The sequence below is a fragment of the Alosa sapidissima genome, chromosome 11, assembly GCF_018492685.1.
Source record: "Alosa sapidissima isolate fAloSap1 chromosome 11, fAloSap1.pri, whole genome shotgun sequence".
Lineage (NCBI taxonomy): Eukaryota > Metazoa > Chordata > Actinopteri > Clupeiformes > Clupeidae > Alosa > Alosa sapidissima.
The window spans coordinates 8,678,417-8,695,710 of NC_055967.1; the positions used below are offsets into that span (position 1 = coordinate 8,678,417).

At 43.6% G+C, this 17,294-nt stretch overlaps 1 protein-coding gene across 1 annotated transcript in view; it reads right to left on the reverse strand.

Moving 5' to 3' along the window:
• Positions 1–949: 949 nt before the first annotated feature.
• The window catches only part of tbc1d2b (TBC1 domain family, member 2B), a 28,367-nt gene continuing 12,022 nt past the window's right edge, over positions 950–17,294 (reverse strand). Inside the window, exons 6-13 of the mRNA XM_042110570.1 lie at positions 13,712–14,119; positions 11,876–11,986; positions 9,510–9,688; positions 8,544–9,038; positions 6,936–7,053; positions 5,302–5,487; positions 3,823–3,944; positions 950–3,656 (exon numbers count right to left, since the gene is read on the reverse strand). Of these exons, the coding sequence (XP_041966504.1) occupies positions 3,461–3,656; positions 3,823–3,944; positions 5,302–5,487; positions 6,936–7,053; positions 8,544–9,038; positions 9,510–9,688; positions 11,876–11,986; positions 13,712–14,119 (1,815 nt within the window). The 3' untranslated portion in view covers positions 950–3,460. The remainder of the gene's footprint in view (positions 3,657–3,822; positions 3,945–5,301; positions 5,488–6,935; positions 7,054–8,543; positions 9,039–9,509; positions 9,689–11,875; positions 11,987–13,711; positions 14,120–17,294) is intronic.

Here is a 17,294-nt window from a genome sequence, read left to right on the forward strand (position 1 = left end):
TGTTATGTCTGACTAAATTGTTCAAACACACATGCACTGCCGTTCAAAAGTTTTGGGTCACTTAGAAATGTCCTTGTTTTCATCATTAATGTTGTAGAAAGAAATGGCTGATCTTTAATGCAATATATATATTCTGCCCATTATCAGCAACCATTCATCCAATGTTCCAAAGTCACATTTACTAATCTGATATCATTTTAAAAAGGCTAACTGAGAAAACATCGGAGAACCCTTTTGCAATTATGTAAGAACATAAACTGCTGCCCTGATTAAAAAAAAAACAATGCAACTGATCTTAGCTGGTATTGTCTATAATGGAGTAGAATGGAAGTGACCCCAAACTTTTGAATGGTAGTGTATGTATGTCGGAAACATTGTTAGAGTTAATTTACAGTGCGTGTATACAGTGCTTTGGCTAATTCAAGTTTAACAAAGGATATCTCGAGTCGATTGCAGGCAAGGAAGAACACTGCCCCCTGCAGGAAGGTCGAGGAAGATACCCAGCCAACAGTTTAACCAAGAAACAAACATCCATAGATGTCTCGGAGCATGACCAAACTTGTGTGTACCAGCAGGAAACACCCATGTACACAACCAGCAGAATGCTGCAGCTCCTCAGAGGCTGCTGCTTGATAAAACTACAAACTACAGTATTTCAGAGGACCACATCCTGTCCAAAGAAAGGGAGGCTTCTGCTTTTAGCTCACTTTACATTCAAACTCAATTTGTGTAGCCTTACACATACTGTACATAGCGACACCCCATCCCCCCACCCCCCCCCCCCCATGCACACATATGCATTCACACTCACACATGCACACCCACACACACTTTCTCACTTACACACCGTCCTCTCACAGTACAAGGACTTGCTACATTTTAACCTCAGAAACCCTTAAGATGTAAAAATGGAATACCGGTAAGACACATTTGGCAAAACTACTTGTGCAGAGTGCAGAATAACCATGTTTATTGAGTAATCGTGCTATTTATATGAAAGATCAAGAAAGATTACACTGTAACATGTCACAGGTTATCTGTAACATTCAAAAGAAAGGAACACTACTTTTTACTTAATAGTATTTTGAACAAATTTCATCACTTCAAATCTCCACAGACGCCATCAGAAAAGTCTCACTGACATTGATAGCAGTAGCAGGCATTTTAGATACTGTAGGATAGATGGATGTCCACATTGAGGCCTGTGCAATTGTTACAATGCTGAGCTGTAAAAAAAAAAAAAAGTTAAATTTCATCATAGCTTATATGATTTAAGTCACAACAACTCATCAGCAACTCTACAGTACACAAGCAACTCTGAGACATTTGCAGCAGATGAAACGCTGGGAGGAGAGGACTCGTTAGAGAGCAGAGACACAGCCTGGGAGTGGAAGCTGCAGGATAAGGTTGCAGATCATGAGATCAAGTCGATAACAGAGTACAGTACAGTTTATTGATGTGAAACATGATGAAATACTATGTCTATATTCGAACTAAATTTAAACTTGACTGTAACAAGATTTGTACCAGCATTGTACTAAGATAATGTTAGGACTGTGCAAAAAGGGGCTTTGAAAGTAAATGGTGACTTGAGAGACCAGCTCTCAAAGAGAAATTCAAAATTCACAGTTGTAATTTTCTCTTGTTCAACATGTGATTGTACTAGGACAGCTCTGCATATTGCATAGTAGGAAAAGGGCTTCAAGAAAAGGGCTTACAGAAATGTTATATGACTAAAGAAAAAACTTTGTAAAATATTACTGGTCCAGCTTGTTTAATACATAAAACGATACATTCAAGTTGAACCAGAAGCAAGGACAATGTAAAAGAAGTTGATTTTGAAGGAATGATATGAAAGGCATACACGATTTGAGGTGAGGGAAACACTGAAAACAAACAAGGCAAAGGGGGGTTGGGAAACAGAGAGATTAAACACTGGACCACCGAGCTGAAGAAAAGTGCAGTAAACTGACAAGGCTATACAACAGTCCCTCATGAGTGAGCTCTGATGGTCCTATTCCACTTTTTCTGTGAACAAAATTTGGCACTGGCATGTCCAAAGTCTTTACAAAATGATCCCTAATCAAATGTGCTATCCTTGATTAAAACACAATGTACGTCCTTTTTGTACTGATTCCCAAAAAAGTCCTTTTCAAGCGGTGAGTAAACATCAGAACAGAGGCTTGGAGATCATCAGCGCACTAGTACCATCTAGTGGCTGGCAGGAGGGACATCTTCATAGAATGCAATGTTTCCTCTGAAGCAAGGCAACTAAGGTGAGCAGTTATCAAACACTGTAGTCTGCATTGTAAAATTTGTCTTAAGCAAATTCCTAATTTATAACCCATATATTTTAGAGAACCAATCCAGACCAAAACAAGCAATGGCATTTTTCAAATTAGGTTCTTCCAACCTAGTTCAGTTTTGTCCTACTGCAGAGCATCACAGCTGCTGTGTAACATAATTAAGAGAAGCATTCAAGAAAAACAACCAAAGCAGTATTTTGTATACGCTGCAGAGGGATGAGGGATCAGATGGGGGGGCGTGACCTTAAACCCATTGACTTTAAATCCAAGAGGATTCAGAGAGGCCTCTTAGCAGCTACTCTGGTCAATGCATTCTAGAAGTTTGGAAAGTTTAGAAGCATAGAAGTTTAGGATTGAATCATCTAGAGTCTAGTCTGACCTTCAACTGGAAATGACTGTCATAATTAGTTTTGACTGTACAAGGACAATGTTGGCAGCAGCTGGGCTGCCAGGGTAAAGTGATTCAAGTGCCTTATAAGAGACAAACGCCAGCGATGCACTGACAGCGGGGGTAGGAGTGGGGGTGGGGGGAGCCAGGATAATAGCAGCTCATTAAAAACAAAGCAGATTTGTGGAATATGCACATAATTATCAAGTGGTATTATACATAAACATGGAAGTAAAATAACAATACATAAGTGTAATTGTTCTTGTACAAACAAATGTGACAAGAATCACTAACATGACCAAATCACTGAGAATATTGCAAGAATTTTAAGGAATTAATTAGGATTAAATTCCTTCCCTGTGAAAATACTGATTCGCATTGAAGCATTGATGGATGGCATCCAAACTTTACAGATGCAGTTTGCGGTTTCGTCAACTCTGAAGCAAACACAATCAATCAGAATGACTAGCCGTGAAGGTCTGGCCAAAAATACTGTTGGGGTGATGATGGCTGCACACGCGTCTTTGGTCCATCAGCCAGGCGCACACCTGCTAAAACCACACCAGGAGCTGGGAAGTCTGTGACACTGATACTAGCCCCTAACATTCAGTATCCCTTTCTTCTGACTGAGTCACATGACTGGAAACGCTGTTCTTGAAGGGATGGAAAGCTGCATGATGGGCCAATCAAACACTGGATGGTTCCAGAAGACCCAAACAGATTGGGCCAAAACAAAAGTCGTGTGCCCTGATTGGCTGTAGCGTGTCTAGTTGTCTTCCTCGTCGTCGCTGATGACATCACGGCCCTGCTGGGAGTTCTCACGTTCTCGCAGGAACGTCTGGCGGATGGCCTCCAGCTCAGTGAGCTCCAGACGGACCTTCTCCAGGTGGAACGTGCGGCGGTTCTGGATCTGCCGCAGAGGGAACGGGTTCATGTCCACAAACGCCATGTTCATCAGCTTCCTGTAGGGGAGCAGCACAGAGAGCAGACAGCTGAATGGCTCTCTCCACGCCCACAATGCAACATCGGGACAACAATATCATAGCATGGTGCCGTACAGAAAACTAAACAGGAGTTGTGTATTTCATTTTATTTGACATTTTTTATTTAGTGTCCGTCAGGCCCTACCTTGCGTCCAGGATGGTGCGGGTGAAGTAGCGCAGGTATTTGAATATGGCCATGGAGTCCTGTAGTTTCAGAAACTCCTCCTCTTTGTACTTGAAGAGGGCAAGGGCGAAGCGAAAGATAATCTGAAGGGTAAGGGGATGGGGGAGGTAGAGAGAGAGAGAGCAGGCTTTTAGAGAGAGGGAGAGAGAGAGTAGGCTTTTTTTGTTTTCAAAGAGAACACCATTTAGCTCAGCATTTATTGATCTCGGGCATGACACCTTATAACCCTGAAACTGGCACAGAAGAGTTCTAATATTGCTCTTGACGCACTAAACCGATTGTTCTTTTGTTCTTTCTCCATTTGCTCTTTTAGCCTGAGGACAGAACATTCTCTTTAGAGAAGTGACAGCCGTGTCGACCAATCACACAGCTCATTTAGCAAGGGACCTACTGTTGCTCATCCGTCTTCCCGGTCGTTCTCCACGGAAGCGCTTTGGCAAGCCCGAGCAATCCGTTTGTCCGAGCTGTGGTAATTACTGGGCCGGACTGGACTTGGCCCAACATGACGCCCAACTTTTTAATGAGTTTCTGACTCAAAGTGATTCTTCAAGCAGAGCGGTTGTTGCCCTTTCACTTTTCCTCTCCTTCACAGTCCCACCACCCACTTCTCCTTCCCACCTTTAACGCTCACTGGCTATCCTTTCATGAGACATATCTCGTAGCTACTCTGGCATTCTGCCAACCATTCTACCATTCAAGGTGGGAATTTGGGAGTGTCTCGGAAGTGATATAATATTAGCCTAGAAATCCAGACGCACCCTAACGGCGGCAAATTAATTTGCTCAGCCTGTACGTCTAGTATCAAACCATAGGGATTTCTATTGGCTGACGCCGTGGACGTCATCCAACCACAGCGCTCTATTTTGTTAGAGAGTCTTAAGGCGGGCTTAACAGGATAACGACAGTCCTGCGACGGTGAACAACAAGGAAGGTGGCTATGGCGAACGAAGAGCGGTTGTTTGAATCGGCGTTGGCGTCAACTTTGGAGGAGTTGGACTTGTGCTTTTCTTTGAAAGTTGAGCAACACAATGCACTTAAGTCATTCCTTTCGAAGAAGGATGTATTTGCCGTTTTGCCGACCGGATACGGATATGGTCGTAGCGCTGGCCTATTGCATGCCTAGGCAGTTTGAAAGACAATTCTCTGCCCGCCCCTTGGAGGCGAGGTGAATGGTTCGATTCCAGACTATACATTTCAATGATATAGGATGGCCCGCCAGGCTAATATAATATAGCTTTAAAGATATATATTTAACATGGGATGGGGCCAACAATAAGGATCTATATGGAGGGATTGGAAAACACACACAGCAAAAGCTGTTCCACAGAGCTTAAGAAAAGCGCAATAAATAGACAAGGCTACACTCATCAAGTCTTTACGAGTTAGCTCTGATGGTCCTCCTCCTGACCCAACAGATGACAGCAGAACAGCCTTAGCTACCTTGGGTCCCTCGTAAAGGAAGGAATCCCAGATCTTGAAGAGAATGTCGCTGACCACGCTGTCCACAAACACCACGAGGAACCAGTTGAAGGTGATGAGCGAGAAGTCCACCTTGTAGTGCTCGAAGTGAGCGTGCAGACGGGGCAGTTTCTCGCACATCAGGTCCTTAAACACGCGCTGGTCCACCTGAGGGAGGAGACACAAAACACCACAGAGGTCAAACACTGATTTCAAAAATACATCAATGGTCAAGAGGTCAAAGGTGAAGTCAGTCTGCTGTAAAGGTGCAGTGTGCAATACTGGTGACAGATTGTTGATATTTGAGCTCAACAGCCAATCAAATTACACCCCTCCCTTCTCTGCTCTTGAACCCATATGTGGATTGGATGGAATATAGCGTGTGCCTTGGTCTGAGCCACTACTACTGTTAATCATTTACACTGCCAGGTGCAGGACTGTGTAAAAACATCAGAGTGGCCTGAGTGCACACACAAAGGACAGCAAGGAGCAATAACCTGAATGTAGCAAAAAAGGTCTCGCATCTTTAGGACTGGAGAGGGTTTAGACCAAGTGTCTTTGTCTCATGGTATCATTCAGTGGACAGGGGCTTTGAGGCATAAAATAACAGAATGGGGCAAAAAAACACTAGGATCAAAGACCATGCTGAAAGTTGAGAAATCATTAAAGGCATTAATGTCTGACATCACCACCAGTAGTATCACCACTGTCATATGACACATGATACTGGTAAATGATACCCATGACAAAACACTGCATACATTATTAAAAGTAAACTTCAAGACTAATTATTAATAATACATAAAAGGCATGGAGCCTTAATATAAACTGCATGAAGTACAAAGTCTATCAACAAGCAATGTTTTAAGAGTTAAAGCTATTGGGTGGTATTCAGGGAGTATTGGGCTGACTCATCAATATTTGTGGTAAAGGTCTTGCCCATGGTGTTAAATTAGCAAATGGATTTTGCCTAGTTATTAAATTAGCTTTGGTCAGACTTAAAACTTTGTCTGTCCATCATTCACATTAGCGCCCATCGAGTGGCTTTCACAGATCTTGGGAAAAACATCTAGCCAGAAAACCACTTTCAGGGAAGCTACGATACTGCATTGAACTCTGCAACTGTCAAGGACCCTGCACTAAGGAGGAGAAGAAGTAAAATGTTTCTAAGGCTGACTGATAGTTCTACATGTAAAAGCAACAATGAAATAAATATCAGTACACTGCTGTAACATTATAGCATTAATCAACATTAATCACACCGGTCTGAAAGTGTGCATGTTTCCTGATGTGGGATTGTACAGAGAAGTTCTATGGTACACTTCTGAAGTTATGAATGCCCTCTACAGCCGAGGCAGCAGAGCGAGTGGGCTGAGTCACCCAGAGGCAACACCGCTGGACCACACCAGAGGGCACACAGAACTCCCTGGACCACAAACACAAGCGCCAGAGAGTCATACCCAGCTGACTCCCGTCACACTATTATGACATCATCTACTTCAGACATAGGCCAAGTTATTCACCACGTAGTGCGCTATCGAGTGGATAAGTGGAGGTTCCAAACACAGACCGGTAAGGACACAGCAGAGGAGGCGAGTGTGTTAACGGTGCCGTACCTGGGAGCCCAGCAGGGTCTTGGTGTAATAGTCTCGTGGCATGAAGACCTCCACAATGGTCGTCAGGCACCAGAAGGCATCCTCCTCTTCCAGATACAGGAGGGCTATGGCTGCCAACCTGGGACACCAGAGAAGAGTTAACTTAGAAAACACCCCAATGACCTGCATCTAAATATTTCCGTGTTTCTAAAATATTAATACTTATAGCAAAACCACTCACTGAGTTCGCAAAAAACTGAAAGAACAAACACTGCTTTGCACTCAGTTTGCAATTTTGTAACACACACTCTGCACAACTGTAGGCACAATTCACTGCACAGCACTCTTTTTGCGGAACTGTAAACACAACTCATGCTTTACACTCAATTTCCAAATGATCAACATACTCCTAGCAAATCTATACACATGTATGGATATTATTTTCACTATTTTGCCAACTCTCTGGCACACTTGTGAAAACTGTTAGATAATTAGTTCACTTTGCAATCAGCCTAAGCACTATAAATAAGCCACAGGTAATGTACAATGGGCACAATGGAGGGAGCAGGAAGAGTGAGAAGAATAAGAATTAGAGGAGGCCAAAGAATAGGACGTGGAGGTGAAGAAGTGAGAGGGAGAGGATGACAAGGACAAGGAGGTGAAGTTAGAGGAAGAGGACAAGGAGGAGCAAGAGGAGGATGAGGAGGGGGAAGAGGAAGGGTAAGAAGAGAAAGAAATTTTTGCCCTTTTACAGGCAAAAAAATCAGTCTACATGTGGGGATATTGTCCTGTCAGGCCTGGATACGGCACTGAACACCGAAGAATAGGACGTGGAGGTGAAGAAGCAGTAGGAAGAAGAGGAGAAAGAGGACTTCGGTGTTCGGTGATACTGTGTTTTGACTTGGAAAAACACACTTGTGCTTGTTTTGATGTGTGTAAATAAACACCAATACTTGAAGTTTGAATCCCTGTATGTTTACAGAACTATGACAAAAGTATGACCTCAAACTGACAGTCTACCTTGTGCACAGAGAAAGCAAAAGCCAGATGTGTTTTTTATTCATACCATCAGTGTGTAGTTGGCACATTGTGTGCTTACTATTGTGATGGCTTGTGTTTACTGTTTGATACGAAAACACCGTTTTTACGAAGGTGTGAAGAGTTAAGCAAGGTGTGTTAGCTTTTGCAAGAGAACTACAATGTTTTGCTGATTGGGTGAAAGGTTTTCCTATTTGTGTGTAGAGTTTTGCAAAAAAAGCCATAGTTACAAAAAATGTGCTTAAGCAATTAGAAAAAACTGTAAATATGTTTATGTGGGGCTGGTGGAAGGTTAAAAATGGAAGTACAGATAGAAACACATACCACAATTACATTTATGAAATCAATATTTAATTGATATAAAAATAGTGTAATAATAGTTGATGTAATATTGTACCAGTATTACAGCATTGAATTCACTATATAAAGTGAATTGGACAAAAGTGTCTGCCAAATCCCATAACCATAAAGAGTATAGGGGTCAAGGCTCTTCGTCTTTATGTTCTTTACTTACAACTTAACAGAATGTAAGCCAGTGCTATAGTGCATCTAAGGGCGCTGAATAGATCCAAGTAGAAGGTGCAGTTGTACCTGTTGAGGCCCTGGCAGTAGCCGATGTCGGGGTTCCTCCAGGAGAAGGCCAGTAGGATGTTACGCAGCTTCTGGATGCCGTCGGACGAGGGCGAGGAGTAGTGCTTGTTGTTGGGCAGCGTGCGCAGCAGGTCCAGCTCGATCTGCTTGGAGGCCGGGTTCTGCTTCTCGCGGGCCAGGCTGAGCAGGCCACGGTAGTAGTCCTCGGCCAGGCACTCGCGCACCTTGTGCATGTGGAGCCACACGCACCAGCGCCACACCTTGGGCCGGTGCACGTGCGGCACGCCGCTGCGGATCAGCGCCTTGAGCTCGGGCGAACGCGCCATCTCGCGGTTCATGGTGCCCGCCAGGTAGTTGTCCCACTTGACGCTGACGGAAACCTCCTGGTCGGTCAGGGAGAGCGTCTTCAGGTCCAACGCCCGCACCTTTGCGACCAGTTTCTCTTCCTCGTCCTCTTCCTCGGGGAGAGTCTTAAAGCCGTATACGTCATATTCACTGGAGAGAGGAGGCAGAGAGGGAGAGGTTACACAACACTCTCAGCACACTCTCAGACTGACACACACACACACGAGTAGGAGATGGGATACAGCATCTCATGCCTGACCACTATTATGGTCATATCTACCTGACGCTGTGGGGCTGTGATCGTATCACTACCTGACAGTGTGGGGTTGTAAGAGTGTTGTAGAGCATTAATAGTAATAGATAGCAATAGTGTTTCCTGATCGTGTAGGCTTGTAATTATTACCTGACAGTGTGGGGCTGGCTGTAAAAGTGATGGCTTTGTTACCTGACGGTGTGGGGCTGTAACAGTGCCATTACCTGACGGTGTGGGGCTTGAGGAGAGTGAGCTATTACCTGACGGTGTGGGGCTTGAGGAGAGTGTGCTATTACCTGACGGTGTGGGGCTTGAGGAGAGTGTGCTATTACCTGACGGTGTGGGGCTTGAGGAGAGTGAGCTATTACCTGACGGTGTGGGGCTTGAGGAGAGTGTGCTCATGCTGGTCTCCGCTCTCCACCTGCAGCGCGTCCTCCAGCAGCCGGGTGATGACCTCTGAGGTGGGGCCTACGGGAGTCTTCACCTCCTGCAGGAGCACCAGGTACTTACTCTCCACCTGGCACAGCTTGGCCTCCAGGGCTGTGTACTACAGCAGTAACGACAGCAGCAACAACAACAACATCAACAACAAGAACAACAACAGTATTTACATTTATTAATTTAGCAGACCCTTTCATAGCAACTTACAAAAATTAGAAATGACATTCAAGCTTCAACTATCAACAACAACAAAAGAACCAGCATCATCAAAAACACCATTATCTTCAATAATTATGACCAACACTGAGAGCAGCACACCCAATTAGACACAGTCAGGCACACAGACACAGAAGGGTGGGAGAAGAACCGGCCTGATAGTCACACTCACAACTGACGTGGCACTGAGGGGCAGGAGTGAGAAAGACATGGCAAGCCAGTGCACACACAGAGGTGTTGTTGCTGCAACAGTGTCTGTACAGAACTGTTCACACAAATGCTTAGGCAAACACACACACACACACACACACACACACACACACAAAGAACCCCCGCCCCCTACATACACACACACACACACACTCACACATGATCAATCTTAAGATACGCATATACACAAACAATGTGAAAAAACACAATCACACATTTGCTGACACAAATTCACACACTTGCACCTCACCTAACCACGCGGTCAACTTAAATAAACATGTGCAAACAGGAAACCATAAGACAGATGCTGAGCTGATAACAGGAAGACAGGAAATAACACTTTGGGTGCTGAGGGTCCACCAGTGGTCACCACGGACTGACTAAAAGGCACCGCGTGGGATTTTGGCGAAAGGCTGAAGATACATCAGCTCAACAACAAATGAAATTACACACCTCCCTTCTGTGCTCACTTCTGATTGGCTGGAGTTATGTCTGGCTCAATCAGAGAACACACACACACACACACACACACACACACACACACACACACACACACACACACACACACACACACACACACACACACACACACACACACACACACACACCAGCTAAACTTCTGCACTCTTATCCTTTGGTTGTCTTGTTGTGCTTGCCAAGTAGTATGTATTGTTAGGCTAACCGGGAATCTACACTTGGCACATAATTGAAGCGTGCCGTCTGCTGCAACAATTAACTTAATGGAAGTAGCTACACCAGACGTGATCGCAGCATGTATGTTTGAAGAAAATAGACCAGTCTTCTGTATTTTAAGCGTCGTGAACGGAACATTTCAGTTATGTGCCTGGTGTAGCTTCCCCGTAAGGTCTCCTTTTGCGACATACAGTAGCTGGAATGTTTGTCCTCATTTGTAAGTCACTTTGGATAAAAGTCTCATGTAAATTAATCAATGATAGATGTAATGTCAATGCAGTAAGATAGACGACCAGAGAGCAATTTGCTTAATTGATTTATAATTGATTTAACACCTTTCTTTCATACGATCATTTGAAGGTACAATAAGTATGCTTTGTTGAATGAACTATACTTGTTACAGCACTAGTGCAGGCATATGACGCATTTCTTGTTTCACAATATTCCTGTATTCTATACATACTATGTGAAACATTGAGCAATATTCCCTTCACATGTTTCTTAGGAATGATATCATCATGGTCACCCATGAAACAGTTCTGAGAACGTCAGCTACCTATTTAATTTTGAATTGCTCCTAAAACAAGCGGGTACTTCCTCAACTGCCAGAACATTCCTCATTGTCATGTGGAAAGACGCATGCACGCACGCACGCGTCTCTTATTGGGGGAAATTGGGGGTGTTCTCCTTTTCGCCAATTTGTCCTCACTTTTAGACACAATTTGTCCTCCTTTTCAGAGTCTGGTTGGTGGTCACCCTATTTCTGCTACTTTACAGTACACATGTACCCTCCACTTCCAGTTTTAAACACAAATTATGACAATCAACTGGTCTTTTTTTCTGTAACTGTATTTCTGCACAGAATGTAATTGTGGCAATGGTGTTTGTCACAGATTGGAACAAAGACCTGATGCTATTATTCATAATAATTATTTAATAATTTATCGTATAAGAGCTATTGTATAGTTTTGAGTTTTCAGTGTTGTTCTACAATGTAAAAATAGTTAGAAAAGAAGGAACCATCAAATAATTGTTCTTTCAAAACCTTTGACCGATAGTGTAGGTAACATTTTGACTTTTTTTTGGCTAGTTGAAACACCTTATTCGTCTTTGACCCAGAAACATAAACACCAGGTGACACAGACAGTGACACACAGCTGAGAGACAGTGTTACCTTTGCCTCCAAAACCTTCTCCCGGCTCTCTGCGTTCCTGCGTAGGACAGTCAGCTCCATAATCTCCTTGTTGAGGAATTTGTTCTGGGATTTGTAGCCCTCTAGACTGTCCTGGGGGTGAACAAACACAGTGCGTCACGACCACAGAGTCCCAACCTCACACAGGACCAAACATATCCAAGAAAAAGAAAAAAGCTATTATTTGATTATATGGCCTTTTGCAAAAGTAAATTACTGCCTACAAAGCTAGCATTAGTGCCAACATGCTGTATACTTACCATAAAGGTGACCCTGTGCTTACTCACTGATTGCTCAATAACTTCCTTCCCCTTCCTAATAACTATAACTGTACAAACATGTCAACTGGGTCATGCCTTCTGAAGCATTTCTTTAAAGACTTCAAAGGAACTCGTACTCATCATGTCCTCACATTTGTAGACTTTAACTTCACTACTTGATTTAGTACTTTGATGAATGCCAATTCCTCCTTAACATGTACACCAGGGGTATTCAATTAATCTTCAGCGAGGTCCAGTTACAGAAAATTTCCTCAAGCAAAGGTCCGGAGCATCATAATGTTTAACGTGCGTGTTTAGGCTATGTATAATATTAGGATGGATGGAGCAGATAGATAGATAGATAGATAGATAGATAGATAGATAGATAGATGAGAAATAAGGCAAGATAAGAGTAGCCTAATTGGGGAGAAAAACTGAGTAGCCTTGGCTATTTTTAAGATCTTAACGTGAACTTAAAATAAAATTTGAGCTGAGACAAGGATGGATATTCCACAGCTGGTTCCTTGAACCCATTAATCAGCAAGTTTAATTTAATTTTTTTTTAGTTTTTTTTTTTATGTTGACCCGAAATCCTGGAAACCCAGGAATATCACGTTGTTGGGCAGTGAATGCATGTAGGCTTAACTAGATTGTGGTGGATCAATCATATTGCCTTCTTAAATCGTAAAAAATATTCTGTGGTCTCAGTTCACTGTTGAATGGGCCTAGCCTACCCTATGCTTGCTCAAAATATATGCTTTGTCTAGTAGAGGTGCTTCAAATTGGCGCTTAAAATCGCCTGTCTCAGAATATATAGAAGAGGTCCAGGGCAATTCCGCGCAAAACTGTCACATCCATATTTAGTTGGCGTTACGGACGTGACAGTTTTGCGTGGTATTGCCCCCGTATCGTTATATAAAGCTCTGTTCTCGCTGTCTAGCTTTCTCCTCTTTGAGCAATCGATGATTTGAAAATAACTTACTTATCGTTAACTTAGATATCCATCTGATTGTTTCTTGTCCCGTCTCCTCTCCTATCAGTCTCTTCTCCATAGTAGGTCAGTGAGTTAGTCGAGTCAGTGAGTACTTTACTCACTGACTCGACTTTATCCGAATTCACAGATTTCACTGGCTGAGTAGCAGCAAACGAAATGATGGTTCCTGAAGCTCCTGAAGTAAATGCTGTTATCCTAACCAACGAAACATTTAGCGCAGCTTTGAAATCTTTCGTGAAAATCTAAATTAGGCTATTATGGTCTGGGTCCGGATAGGATCACGTCACGGGCCGGACTCGGACCGTGGTCCGCCATTTGGTGATGGCTGATGTACACCATGCCTTTGGGCTTATGCAGAGCCAAAGCATCCTTACCTTTGAATTACATATTTATAACACATCACAGTTAATCATACCATGTATCATATACCAGAATGTTAGTGTACTCTGTGCTCACTGGTGTAGACTAGTTTTGCTCTGTATGATGTGTGAGCTCAACCACCATAGAACTGGTTAAACAGTGAGCTACAGATATTATCAGAGACCTAGCCTAAAGCTCCCCTACCTTGAGGTTGTCAAGCTCGTGCTGGTCCTTGATGCCGGTCGGGGAGCTTGCTTCCCCTGCCTGTCCGGCCTCCTCGCCTGACTCCCGGGACAGCTTGATGATGACCTCGTCCTTGGCCTGGATGGTCTCCATGAGCATTCCCAGCTGCTCGTTGATCTCGCCCACCTTGATCTTGAGCGTCTTCAGCTCCTGCTGCAGGCTCTCCTTCTCCAGTGCCAGCCTCTCCATGTGCCCACACAGGCCCTGGATCTGCACCTCACGCTCCAGGAGGAAGGCATCTACCTGGGCCTGGGCCTGGGCCTGGGCGTGTTCAGGGTCTCCCGGTGCCACTGGTGGTGGTGCGACGGCAGCCGGGCGCCGCTCGCACTGGGTGCTCCGCAGCGTCTGCTGGAGGAGTCGCACCAGCTCCTGGGAGAGAAGGTAGAAGCCAAGGATCACACAGCAGCAGTGCAGAGGTCATGGGAGGAACAGGGCCATCTCTCAACCCAAAAAGGGGAGCCTGGTGCCCGACACTGCCAGCCTGGGAGTCAGCACAGAATCTGCCTGCTGGTTCACAGAGCCTGGAGCTCAGGGCCAGGGCCTTAAATGAGCTGGGTCTGATAATAACTTCAGGTGGAGTGTGACCCCAGTGGTCATACAATACTGGCTGAAACCTGGACCCAAGGCTGACCCTTATTTGCTGCCCATCCTCCATTGAGTTGAGTTGATTAATTAAATCACTTTGGTTTGTGGATGTGTGTGTGTGTGTTAGGATTAAAGATCAGATATAGTGTGGGGGGGGACAGCACAGAGGGTGTGAAACCAGTGAGCACTTAGTGATGAGTTTGCATTTGGGTTGGATGTGGGAGGCATGTCTACACTGGAAGTGGTCTGAGTGATGTAATCAACCCTGGACAGAGCTGGTAGAGGTTTATGAGAAAGCAACCACAAAAAGAGTAAGAGGGAAATCTTGTCAAAAATGCTATTCGGTATTACAGTTTATAAGTTTACATTTTCCCAACTAGGACTTACTGGTATGCATTTGTAAAAAGCAATGTGGAGTTTTGTCTTTGCTCACCACAATGTGGTCTTTGAATTTACACTGCAAGCCAAGAAAACCTAGATGCCATACAAATGTAGGCAATGTTTAGTTGATGGTAGTTTCTCAATGGCAGCCAAAGACCCGATGTGGCAATCTAGGAGATGCCCATTTTTTTTTTTTTTTTTTTTTTTTTAAAGAAAAAAGAAAAGGCTTTCCAAAAATCTGACAGAAGAGGCCTGGCCTGGACCTTTTCCAGTGTAAACTCAGAGATCAAGCATTTCCAGGCCAATTTATGGAACAAGAGCTGAATTCATCCCAGCATTGCTCATGAAAACAAATCTAATTTCAGACAAACCAAACCTAATTCCATTAAACAAATTCAAACAATGCCAAGAAATCCGGTCATCACAGGCAACAGGTCCAACAGATACACTCAACACAATATTCACAGGATCTACTGTAAACCCAGGAGGAGAAGACTCCCCCAACACATTCATATCTCTCTCTCTCTCTCTCTCTCTCTCTCTCTCGAAATCCCTAAGGCCTAGTCCACACGTACCAAACCGATCTTTTTTTCCTCCGTCTTCTCTGGAACCGTATCAAGAATATTTGCGTCCAAACGGATCCATCTCAACACGACTCAACACGTTACTTCATACCCCAGGTGGCACTGTTTCTTTACAGAAATTGACCAAAACTTGCGCTTTACAAACAGACAGAATAGGCTACGACGAAATGGCTAGTGCAAGGAAACCAGAATTGTTTGTGTGGACTGATGGTGAACTGTCAACTGTAAAACTAATAAACTTTATTTTACGGTTTGTGAAGGGTGCAAGGGTACGGTTTATAAGCATACAAAGACGCTTAGAACTCACGTTAAACCGATGGTAGCACACTGAATGCGAATGCGCGATTTGATGCAGGCAAAAGTATTGACTGTTACTAACGAAGGTTTTATAGCAATATTATAAATGTGGCAACAGAATAGCCTAGAACTTGGGTAAGCCTTGCGTTTAGTAGCCTAATTGCGGTGATAGCCAAAACTAATGTGAATCACGGACTATAAACTAATAGCCAAAACTAATGTGAATCACGGACCTACAACCAAAGAAAGTAAAGGTGATTAGTAGGCCTACCTGCGTTAGCCAAATAAAGGACGGGACTGCACCCTTCACAAACCGTAAAATAAAGTTTATTAGTTTTATAGTTGACAGTTCACCACCAGTCCACACAAACAATTCTGGTTTCCTTGCACTAGCCATTTCGTCGTAGCCTATTCTGTCTGTTTGTAAAGCGCAAGTTTTGGTCAATTTCTGTAAAGAAACAGTGCCACCTATAGGCCTGGGGTATGAAGTAACGTGTTGAGTCGTGTTGAGATGGATCCGTTTGGACGCAAATATTCTTGATACGGTTCCAGAGAAGACAGAGGAAAAAAAGATCGGTTTGGTACGTGTGGACTAGGCCTAATTCTCCCTACGCCGGCTACTTTTAGGACCTGTTATCTACATGTAAACCTACATATTCCTCCTATGCGTCTTTATTTTGTTATGTTGTTTCTATTTCAATCATTTCCTAATACATGTGGAATTCCACAAAAGATTCTTAAAATCAGTAAGAAATGAGTTTCCAGTTTCATAATGCATCTTGGGCCTGTTTCACTTTGCCTGCCTCTGCGTTATGTTGCGCTTGCATTGTGTTACTACTGGTCGAGTGTGTTCACATTGTCAGCATTCCTGCAATGGGAAACGCAGAATGAACGTAACAGCAGCACGCTGAAACATGCGACATGCTAACGTGAGATACTCTGTCAGGAAGGCCATGTCACTTTCTCTGTTTGAAACACTGTTGGTAGTTTGGTAGACTGTTAGTGATACACACTGCAAGTCATAAGAAGTTTTAAACTTGTTATACACCACCACAACAACAACAACAACAACAACAATTCTTTCTCCAAACACCTAGGGTCAAGTAAGACACAGACAGACATGTATCCTTCTATTGAGGTACATTTGTTAAGGAGACCCTTCAAAGCATTCAGTAGACATGACTCATTCGAAATGCTACCGAGTTACTGAGGAGTTACTATTGGTTACTGTATTTGCCTTCAAGGGGAAGGAAAAATGAAACAACTTGTCAGTTAGGTGTGAAAATAGTCAACAATACCTGTGAAGGCTAACCACTATGCTGAAAGCAGAGGAGAGAAAAGAAACAATGTAAGCTAAACCATTAAGTCATGAAACTTAACCACAAAATAAGTACTTATGGTGAGGTACGTATGCTTTCTCTCTTCCTCTAAAGCACATACGGAGGGAAGAAAGCGTTAACAGTTACATGCATCAGATATTCACACATACAAACTGTGCCTACACACATATAATTATAGTCCCCTCCACTCAACCCACTCACACAGACAGATATCAAACATAACTACTGGCAGTCACACAGCGTCACACAGGCTCTCGGAAGAGACAGCCGTGTGGAGAGTTCTTTCCGCCCACAGTTAATCTGCCATCAGGGGACAGGTCACTGACAAGCCACTGAAATACATAAACTGGGCTAGCG